The sequence below is a fragment of the Filicampus tigris genome, chromosome 16 (genome assembly GCF_054856515.1).
Source record: "Filicampus tigris isolate MCC_2025a chromosome 16, RoL_Ftig_1.0, whole genome shotgun sequence".
Classification (NCBI taxonomy): domain Eukaryota; kingdom Metazoa; phylum Chordata; class Actinopteri; order Syngnathiformes; family Syngnathidae; genus Filicampus; species Filicampus tigris.
This window is the reverse complement of record NC_141232.1, coordinates 1,995,953-2,006,643: the sequence shown is the minus strand read 5'-3', so window position 1 is coordinate 2,006,643 and position 10,691 is coordinate 1,995,953. Positions and strand designations below refer to the sequence as shown.

Genomic DNA, 10,691 nt, shown 5'->3' with positions numbered 1-10,691 from the left:
CATCACACAGTTGCTATGTAACAGCCTGTAAACATTGAAGAGAGGAAGTGTAATGTAATTTATTAGGACGTAAACACGCTCCGCCTTCCCTGCTGTGGCTCGTTTGTATATTATCTGCTAACATAGGTAACTCAAATAATTATTGCATTCAGACGAACCGTTATACGCGTTTACAATGCTCATTTTCAGCCAATTAGCACGTGTCACTGTCGTTTACCACGTTCATTACTGACGCTGTTGATGTACCCTTTTTGTGAATTAAAAATACAAAATGCAACGTTACATGCAGTATACGACATGTTCTGATAGGCAGTATGTGCTCCCCTCCCCCAAATATCTTTTTATTGCCAAGTACAGTATTTGATATATTTAAGCAAAAGGTAGTTGCAGTTGTCTAACTATGCATTACCATTTAACCCGGACAAATTGTTATACAGATTATCTTTTTCTTTCCTTTTAACAGGCTGTAACGTCAAGTCATGACTTCCACCAAGGAAACATCCAACATAAGCGGTTATCATGATAAAACCCCTATTTACATAGATGACGAGATTCTGCAGGAAGCCGTACTAGAGCAAGGTCTCCAAGATCAAGCTGAACGCATTGCTAAGCAAGAGGGAATCCTCTTTAACGAGGCCCTCAGATTGAGTCTGGAATACAGCAGTGAGTAGAAAAACGCAGGCTTGGTAATATTGAATGTGTTGCGTGGAATGATGTCACGTTTTTCCCTCCCAAGACATCCAGAAGATTGACCACTTGTGGGAGTTCTCTTCGTTAACCAAGTTAAATCTCAATAACAACTTCATCAAGAAGATCGAAGGATTGGACCATCTGGTTAACCTGACATGGCTCAGTAAGAAAACATGTTTTATATGTATATATATATATATATATATATATATATATATATATATATATATATATATATATATATATATATATATATATATATATTCCCTAAGACAATATAGAGTCTTCAGTTAACATACCACACACCAGTTGGTTGGTCATTCGGCCGGATGGCTGAGTAAGGTGAGATTGTTGCCATGGCGATCAGTCTTTTGGTGCGCTGATCAGAAGACCAGACCATCCCGCTAGAAACACCTTTCGAGCAGGAACAACTCGCAACTTTAAAATAATGCCAGTTTTGTGTCTTAGATCTGTCATTCAACAACATCAAGAAAATTCAAGGTCTGGATGGTCTTCAGAAGCTGGAAGTGCTGAATTTGTCCAACAACAGAATTTCTCTCATCGAAAACATGGACGGCCTGATGGAACTAACTGTTTTCTGCATTGCACACAACAAACTCAATCAACTGAACAATGTAACGAAATAGCCACATTATAAAAGCAAAATGCTCTTTTTTGGGGGAAGCATTCCCGAAGCCAAAATCACTGTACTGCTCTTTAAAGGTGGTCTACCTGCGGAAGTTCAAGAAACTCTTCACCCTCAATATCGATGGAAATCCTATCCCAGAGGAGAACAATGAGGAAAAGTACACCCTTTTCCTTGCGGCCTATTTTCAGCAATTGAAGTTCCTTAACAACATATTTCTCAATGAGGATATAGTAAGAGACGTGCACTGTTTTGACGCAAATGCCAACTCCTTTACATTCCTGCACCTTCTGCGATTGAAATTGCGATTTGCCTCTAATTCTGTCATGTGTGTACAGAGAAACAGGGCCTCTGCCAAGTACAACCTTGACATTGAGGAGATGAACCAGGGGGAGTTACAGGCGCAACAAGCCGCCGAGGAAAAGCGAAAACAGGAAGCTGTTCTACAAATGCATGAGGTGAGGTCAATAAACATATTTGGTGTTCAATCCGTGATGACGTCTTCATTTTTATCTCTGTTTCAGGATGCTTTTGTGGAGCAGATGAATGGAGATTATCTATATAACAACATCATCCAAAATGATACAGAGTTAAAAAAACTGCAGTGCCTTCCGGGGGTGGACGAGTTGCTTGAGGCATATCCTTTGTTGTACTCAATTGAAATCCACACATGTCAAGTTGTAATTATGGATAGCAAATATTTGTTTGACGGCCTTGACCCTTGATGTTTACGTTCGAGCAGCAACTAGTGGACCTGTGCAACCAGCTCTTTGAAGTCGGCTTGACCGAGTATAAGCGAAGAGATGTCGAAGTGAAGTCGTTCTTCAGTCGACTCAATATAGACGTGGCCGACAACCAAAGCAGAGCATCCAAAGTGTTGGCTGATTTTCAGATAGAGCATAAGCAGGTGCGCAAGCGTAACCACAAGCGCTCCATAGTTCCACCCCTATATTTATTGAAAATAACACAATTACCAATATGGGGATATGAATCAGGAGTCCACCAGATCACCTTTTACAGCGGCCCATTTTCGCAGATGTAAAAAAAAACATAAGGGGGGGGGGGGGGCTGGGGGACAACCGAAGGACTGTGCTCCTGTTAAGCCTGCATCCCACTGAGCAGCGAAGGTTTGCGAGCACAATTTGTATTTGGGGGAAAAAAAACAGGTATAATGCACATTACTATACAACACACAGGCTAGCATATGCAGACGTGGGTCGGGCAGTATTGGGGGGTTACATCACAGGACTCCTGCAGAGGGCACGCTTGCTCGCCATCACATCCAATTCTGCAGGTGCGCCGTAATAGTGGAAGGGGAGATGGGCTGGGGGGTAGCCGACGTTCCGAAGAGCCCCAATGTATGTAAGCAAATCTGCTGCTTTTCTAGAGAACGGTGGAGTTACAGGAGGCACCGGAGAATGAAAAGAAGAGCAAGATGGACATCTGCCTCAAAGAAATCAAGGTTCTGTGTTACAACCTGATGGCAGTGGAGTTTCAACTATACAGCTACCTGGAGGTAGGTGTAGCTGCCTATCTACATTGTGAGATGTGAAATTTGATTTGAAGTACAGTCGATGCAGATGATGAGTAGTAGCGCACGACCAAAAGTGATTCTTTATGAAAGTAAGGTTGGAAGTGAAATGGTGCTCCTTGCAGGAAACAATCAGAAAGTTTGACAACAACATCTCAGAGATGACCGGCAGCTTCAGTGAAACAGCTCAAGGCATATATCCTTTACGTGCACTCAGTTGCAGTGAAATCTCATGAGAGCTGAAATGTTGCGTAACGTCACACGCGACAATGGATCGATTGTCGTTCGAGGCATAACTTTGGCAAAAGTCTTTACCGGGCCTTCCTTGACTCAATCCCACATTCGTCCACTGTCGAGAGCTGGAGGACAGACACCATCAGAAGATAACACAAATCGCCGTCACCACACTGGAGGTGGTGGCGAAGGGAGAAGCCGAAGAGGACTTGCCAGATGACGTCCGAATGGTAGGTAGTACTGTGTTCCGCCACATGATATCACATAACAGCAGTTGGAGGTTTAAGGTTAGTACTACTGTACCTCCATAATTCAAAATGCTGCATACGGGAATACAAAGAACTCACTGCTATTGCCATTCGCCTAATAATGTTTCACACGTGCGTTTCTCAATATAGCTGTTCTTGGACAAAAACACAGTGATGGACACGCTAGCTGCTAGCCATGACAACCATCTACAGACGATCAATGACAGGGAAACTCAGCTGGTTACACGCGCCGAGGCCTGGAAAGTGGCCCTCATTAAAGGCGTAAGAAAGTGAAATGACAGAAGGTCGTGTCTCGCGGGTGCACAGTGCTCATGTTGTCCTTATGTGATGTCACAGATCGAAGACACGGAACTGAAGAGGAACCGAATGCGCATCGCGGATATCCACAGATATGCCGACTACTTGAGGGAGCAGCTGAAAGAGTTGATGTAGTGCAAATTATTGGGGGGGAAGGCATTTTCAATGGATGTGTGAGACAATTACAACAAATTTTACTGTGCCCAAATATGTATTTGTTCCATGAAAAAAATACATACATAAATTACAATGGTTTACATAATCTTTTGGGGGCTGTATTTGTTTTAGCAATTCTAAAGTGATATGTACTGCAGTGTCAACAGCAAATTTTAATAGAAGATGGCTTTATGTGTCCCTAAATGTATTTTTGATGCTGATTTAAAAATGTATTAACTTTTTTTCTAGTACATCAGTTTTGTTTTATTTTAGCTATTTTCATTTTTTGTTTGAACTATAAAAGCTTGTGCAATACGGATTTGACCATGCGTTGTCATTTATAGCTATGATGTTTCAGAAAAAAAAATGCACCTGTTGCTTAACCTAATCCTTCATTCATACATATTCCTTGATATAGTATTATCATTGTTGTTTTAAGTTGTTATTATTAAACCTGAAAACAAGAGCAAACAAGGGCAGATTCAGAATCAGCGCAAAAACTAATCTAGAAAAACTTGCATCTTTAATTAACAAATGTGCTTGCAATTTATTATTATTATTATTATTATTATTATGGGTTCTTTTCCACACATATTTCAGCCTTAACCAGAAGCCTTTTCAACTCTTCTCTTTGCAAGTATGAATTTGTCTTTCTCCAACATTTATGAAGAAGATAGTCAAAACTGTAACATTCAACAAAGATATAAAGACCAAAGTTTAAAAAATGAGAAGAGGGGGCGAACGCAAAAACGTTTCAGATGGCTGAAGTCGTCAGCCCTTTTTTGTAGCCTAAATCGTCATATTACTACATGTCCCAGAATTCCTCTCGGTATGACTGTAGCCAATAAAAGGCCCGCCCAGCCCTCTGTTCTTGACCAATCACATTTCCGGAAACTGAACTCTCCATTCAGAGTCTTGCTGAGGTCGCCAGTCAGAAGAAATCGTCCAAACTTTTGGATCACAGGAGCATCGTTCGCACGCCACGCTCTCCTGCTCCAAAGTTGATGACAGTAGCCGACGGTGACACGTTGCCGCTCGCCATGCCCGTCCCAGCCGAGTGCCGCCTTGCCTCCGACGCGGCCTGCGCATCCCCGGGCTCGCTTACGCCGCCTGCGCTGATCAATGGGCAGCAGCCCGGCGTGGCCACGTCGCTGTTGTACAGCGGCTCCCAGTTTCGGGGCTACCAGAAGAGCAAAGGCAACGCCTACGACGTGGATGTTGTTTTGCAGGTAAAATGCAGTGTCCACTTTTAAGCGTGTTCTCCTGAAAATGCTGGCATTATTTTTAGCTTCAGTTGCTACGTAGGTCGCTTACTTGGCACGTCGACGTTGACATGCAATACTAACACACTGACCCTGTTTGTCGACCAGTTGAATGCAAGTGTGACATTTGAAATGAATGACAATTAGAAAAGATCTCATGTTTAATAGCTTTTGTTGCAACTTTGCATTTAACTATATTTTAGCAATAGAGGTGCAAAATTAACGGATTACCTCACCGATTATCAACTTAATCGACAATATTGATTGGTTTGGTTTGGTTTATTTCATTTGCACAATATAAAAGCAGTGGAAATAAAGCCGAAAACGTATCACGTCAATTTCTGAATATAGAGTACATGTGGAAAAGACTAAATAAAGTAAAATGTGCTGACAGAAACAGACGTGGTAACAAATATTGCATGAGTGCAGAATTGAGATTTCATTACAGTGACTAATCGTTTAGAAACCTGCACTGTCAATTTGAAACAACGTTCTGTTTTTGAATTATGGGACAGGAATTAAACTTTTTTTTTTTTTTTTTTTTCCAAACAAATAATCCTAAAAGTAATTGACAGATTATAATCGACCAAATGGTGAAATCACAAAACACATTGACAATCAAGTTGAAATCACTAAATAAAAGCAAGAAATTATATTTTCGGTTTATGGAAACTCAAAGATTTCAATCCAGATGTACTGAAAGTTTGAGCAGATGCAGTTAAGGAGCATAGAAAAATTGAATTCTGCTTGACTTTGTTTGATAGCATTTTTTTAGATGATTGACATCATCAGGTTTCACTACAATTGTTGATTTCTTCTAGCATGTGACTCCAGAGGACTCCTACTTGTGTGGCTATCTGAAGATCAGCGGCCTGACCGAGGTGAGTGAGTGTCAACCTTCGGCCGCTGTCAAGAGTTGTTGTCGTTTTCTGACGGGACTCGCCGCAGGCCAGTTGACGCCGATGAGTGCCAATCGCTATTTTAAGGTCCGCACTGCTGACCTGAATGTGTGACACAAGTGTGTATCCGTTTCATTCTGTAATTGTTTGAGGGTGGGGATATAAAGGGGAGCAGAATGTTCAAGGGTGAAGCTAAGTGGTGCAGAAACATGTTGCCAGCAGGTCAGATTGCAGATCTCATTTGACGTGGTGTGTTTGCTGGCACGAAGGGAACACATATTTTCTCCAACCTTATTCTTTATTGTAAAAATAAGTAAGCAGTACAATTGGGTACCAACCAGGGTTATAATTGTTTGGGAATTTTCATCATAGTTATTTTTTTATTTATTGAGACCATTTTCAGACCAGATTTGCTTCCTTTTTGTTGTTTTTATTCGTTTTAGTATTTGACAATTTCCTCGTTTTTATGTTACCAGGAGTATCCGACGCTCACCACGTTCTTTGCTGGTGAAATCATAAGCCGGAAGCGGCCTTTTTTAACCAGGAAGTGGGATGCTGACGAGGACGTGGACAGGAAGCATTGGGTATGTTCTCCTCTAAACTCCAGCAAGGCGGTCACGGTTTTATTACAGTTTGTCTGATTTTGATGGAATTGACTTTTTGGCAGGGCAAATTTCAGCCTTTTTATAAAGTCGCCAAAAGCTTCAACTCGGATGATTTTGACTACGATGCCCTGGAACGAAGCGATTACGTCTTCATGAGATGGAAAGTCAGTCCGAAGGTTTTTTTTAATTTTTTTTGGGGTGACTTTTTTTTTTTCTCTCCTCCCCAACTGTGAACTTTGACCTCTGAGCCTGTCTTTTCTTTTTTCCGCCCGCAAAGGAGCAGTTCCTGGTCCCAGATCACACCATCAAGGACATCAGCGGTGCGTCATTTGCAGGCTTTTACTACATCTGCTTCCAGAAGTCCACAGCCACTATTGAGGGTTACTACTACCACAGGAGCTCAGAATGGTCAGTCATGACTTTAGGATTATTTTACATTTCAACATTTATGAAAATCATAAGCAACAGGGATGGATAGGTACGATGTTTGGAAAAGTAAAGCAAGCGCAGGTCCCTGAGCCGACATTTGAACCCCGAACTGTGACGCTGTGCTCCCCCAATAACTAAACAAACAAAAATGGATTGTACAAGGTTAAGTAACCCAGCTACTGATTTGTTATCACACCAAATATGGTCAATTTCCTATTTTTGTCCCAAATGAATACTGTTGGTCTGTCTGTTATTTTTTTTTTTGTTTCCACAGTCTCCAATTTAAAGTGTTTGAAAATAGCTTGAGAGCAATTCGAAGAACACGTGAAATGTCTGAGAAGTGTCGTAAAACGCTATCATTTCCTCACTCAATGGGAGCTGTGCCCTATTATGTTGCCTCAAGATTGAAAGGCTGGATGTTTTTTTAGACTAGAACAAATGAAAATAGGTTAGGTACAGCGCATTAAGACTTGTTTTTTTTTTTAAGGGTATACTTCCTGAAAAGTAGTGATTTGCCAGATGAGAGCATTCTGCCTGACAGTAATCATGTTTAAATCCCGCCCCCTTCCAGGTATCAGTCACTCAACCTGAACCACGTCAGAGAGCACGGTATTCCCATTTATGAATTCCGCTGAAAAAGATGACGCAGAAATGTGTTTGTCAAGGAGGGCTCAGCTCACGCCGCCCTGATCTTCGATGGGATGCACAAAATCAATCAATAACTAAGGATGGCGAGAGATCCACTCGCTGCCCGGAATGGAGCCTGAATCCCACTCGGCATCCGGCGCACTGCACAGCGCGCCGCGCCGCGCCCTGACTCCTGTGGAAGACTGAAAGAAAGACGCCAAGGCAAACAGACACGATGAACAGGTCTCCCCGTGGCCGCAAGACCTGATCACGTCCACCTTGAATTTGTCAATATGGCTTGATTTTTGGTTTTTAATTCTGTTTTACACAAGCTACTTTTTACTCACAGAAAGACACCTTGGCCTTTAAGTTGAAGGCAACAAAGCCATGACAAGATGGTGTGATGTCATTCGTATAGTGCAATAGCACATTGATTTTAAGTGGAAGTTAACAACCATCATGCACCATGGCTCAATAACTTGTTTCCATATTGCCATCACACAGCAAATAGTCAGAAAATTGCTTGAAGTGGTTTTTTTTGGTAATTCAATCATGAAACTTTACGTTCCAGTTGCGTCATCATTTGTGTGCGAGGGAAGTTGTTGCTGACACACGCAAAGCAATTTTAATCCAGTTGGCGTGCCCGTTTTATGCAAGCAGAAGTAGCAAAGATTTTGTTACCTGGTTGCGTAAGTGACTTTGTAAAGGAATGGGGAAAAGAAATAAATGGTCAGTCTTTAGAAAGCTTCACTTAAAAAAATATTTAAAATTGTATTCCAAACTTCCTGGTGCCTCACAACAAAATTCGAAATTGTCAGAATTTGGATTTGAAGTATAACTGACAGCAAAATGCACATTTGTTGACCTTTTGATTGCTTTGACCCAACTGAAAAATGTTGGATTTGTCTGTACCAACCGTGAGATAAAAAATAGATTAAAAAAAACAAACTGATTTGTGTGTGCGTGTCACGTTCCTTCACATTTGACCTGACTTAAAGCGCACTGTCCACAAGATGTCAGCAACGCACTGCATGTCTTTCAGCATTTCATCGTCGTGTATTGCGCCTCAACTAAAAGAGCGCTCCTAAATTGCATCCTTTTAATACATATTTTGAACAATGTCGTTTTACGTTGGCACACTACATTAAAAGTAATTAAAATAATTTACAAATACATTGGCAGCTATAATTGATTTAAAAAAGCTTCAAGATGTAACCATTCCAAGCTGAAGATTAAACAAAACTTCATAAATATTACGAGCTATATTATATTATGAAAACCTGCTGTGCTAGAAAAAAATGTGGGCAGAATCAGTGCAAAAGAACCTTTTAAAGTATACCTCCATCTCTGATTAATTTTATTTTTTTTAACTTTTTTTTAAAAACTTTTTTTCATTTTTTTGACCAGCACGCACAGCAGGTTTCTAGACTGTTGAATACTCCCAAACAACAAGCGTAAGTGCCGTAGCCATGGAAAAAGCTGAAAGCGAGGAGACGCCAACATTGCTTCACAAGATGCAGGAGGGAACTTCCTTATTGACACCGCAACTTGCTTATTGACACCTCTTTTCTTGGAAGTACCTCGCGTAAAAAACGTGACTAAGAATTGGCAGTCACTTGGCATTTGATTTTCACTGCCAAAATTATGCAAAACTAATTAAGGGGTTATTTATAATTCATCTCATGCATGCAAATCAAACCACAGCTGGTATTTGAAGCACATTGGAGTGAACGTTTTTTTTTTTTGCTTAATTAAAGGATTGGTTTAAGTGGAATCACCATGCTCCACTTCTTTGCCAATCACATTTCCGATTAAAATTGGCACAGTGGACGAGGAGGAGGTCTTGGCCCTTTTGGACTAATCCTGTTTGGCTTGAAGAAGTCAGCCAAGTTCTGACTTCTGATAAAGATCTGATAAAAAAACAAAAAAAAAACAAAAGTATGCTTGCTGCAGCATCATGATCTATTGTTATGTTTTGTCTGTTATTGTGTAGATTCTATTGCAACAAAACAAAAAAAATCTACTGCAATTAACACTGGGGAAAAAGCCAGCAAGACTCTCCAAAAGTTGCATTTATTTCTCGGCACAAAGATACAATCTTTGTCCCATAGAACGCCCTCTTTCAACTAGTGGGACTGCTGGGAACATATTCTTGAAAAAAATATGTTTGGGTTGACTTCTGCTTTAAGCAAGATTAAGATTATTTCATTGATTCAGAGGAGAGGAATTTAGTCTGGAAATGCATTTTTTCCTTCTTCTTGCTTCAGTGGCATATCTAAGTCAATGAGAGAATCTACACAGCCCAAAAAGTGTGAAGCAGCGCACCTTTTCTGACTTAACCACGCGGGAGAATATGCCCCTGTGCAAACACTTGGAGTCACTGCCAAGCCAAAGACCAAGTGCGAGACCTAACCACATCAATGAAATCAGAACACAACTCCAGTCCGAAATGCTTTACACTGGCGAGCAATTTTAGTAAGATTATTTCTTTACTTTGCCTTTAAATGACTGATGTTTCTTTTTATTTTTTTCAAAAATGTTTACTTAATTGAGCAATTCATTTACATACCTCTAGTAGGAGCTTAAGCACTACTAACGACACTCTTACCGCAAATTGGGAATTATTGCATTAGTTTCAGAAATATTATTATTGAGAAATAATCTCAGTGTGTCATTATAGGCTATTTTTATTTTCTGTACACCAATAATTTGATGACGAATGTATCCAACACGGCGGCACGGTGGTCGACTGGTTAGCACGTCCGCCTCACAGTTCAGAGGTCGCGGGTTCGATCCCGGCCCCGGCCTCCCTGTGTGGAGTTTGCATGTTCTCCCCGTGCCTGCGTGGGTTTCCTCCGGGTACTCCGGTTTCCTCCCACATTCCAAAAACATGCATGGTAAGTTGATTGGACTCTCTAAATTGCCCCTAGGTGTGATTGTGAGTGCGGATGTTTGTCTCTGTGTGCCCTGCGATTGGCTGGCAACCCATTCAGGGTGTCCCCTGCCTACTGCCCAAAGACAGCTGGGATAGGCTCCAGCACGCCCC

The 10,691-nt window shown here is 41.2% G+C and overlaps 2 protein-coding genes across 2 annotated transcripts; both read left to right on the top strand.

Moving 5' to 3' along the window:
* Positions 1 to 64: 64 nt before the first annotated feature.
* Positions 65 to 4,013, top strand: drc3 (dynein regulatory complex subunit 3). Its single transcript, XM_086056141.1, has 13 exons — positions 65 to 126; positions 464 to 663; positions 737 to 853; positions 1,159 to 1,325; positions 1,414 to 1,569; positions 1,675 to 1,794; positions 1,861 to 1,973; positions 2,069 to 2,243; positions 2,724 to 2,852; positions 2,993 to 3,063; positions 3,208 to 3,331; positions 3,500 to 3,631; positions 3,707 to 4,013. Exons 2-13 carry the CDS (start codon positions 480 to 482, stop codon positions 3,800 to 3,802), a joined length of 1,584 nt encoding a protein of 527 aa, XP_085912267.1. The 5' UTR covers positions 65 to 126; positions 464 to 479; the 3' UTR covers positions 3,803 to 4,013.
* A 678-nt stretch (positions 4,014 to 4,691) lies between these two features.
* gid4 (GID complex subunit 4 homolog) lies at positions 4,692 to 8,597 on the top strand. Its single transcript, XM_086055269.1, has 6 exons — positions 4,692 to 5,052; positions 5,907 to 5,966; positions 6,461 to 6,568; positions 6,652 to 6,753; positions 6,867 to 6,997; positions 7,590 to 8,597. The coding sequence occupies exons 1-6, from the start codon at positions 4,828 to 4,830 to the stop codon at positions 7,651 to 7,653; spliced, it is 690 nt and encodes a 229-aa protein (XP_085911395.1). The 5' UTR covers positions 4,692 to 4,827; the 3' UTR covers positions 7,654 to 8,597.
* The last annotated feature ends 2,094 nt before the right edge of the window (positions 8,598 to 10,691 follow it).

Coding starts and splice junctions, on each gene's coding strand:
- drc3 (XM_086056141.1), top strand. CDS start 480: ATGACTTCCACCAAGGAAACATCCAACATAAGCGGTTATCATGATAAA. Junction 854..1,158: donor GGTTAACCTGACATGGCTCA/GTAAGAAAACAT, acceptor TTTGTGTCTTAG/ATCTGTCATTCAACAACATC. Junction 1,974..2,068: donor GTGGACGAGTTGCTTGAGGC/ATATCCTTTGTT, acceptor CTTGATGTTTAC/GTTCGAGCAGCAACTAGTGG.
- gid4 (XM_086055269.1), top strand. CDS start 4,828: ATGACAGTAGCCGACGGTGACACGTTGCCGCTCGCCATGCCCGTCCCA. Junction 5,053..5,906: donor ACGTGGATGTTGTTTTGCAG/GTAAAATGCAGT, acceptor GATTTCTTCTAG/CATGTGACTCCAGAGGACTC. Junction 6,569..6,651: donor ACGTGGACAGGAAGCATTGG/GTATGTTCTCCT, acceptor ACTTTTTGGCAG/GGCAAATTTCAGCCTTTTTA.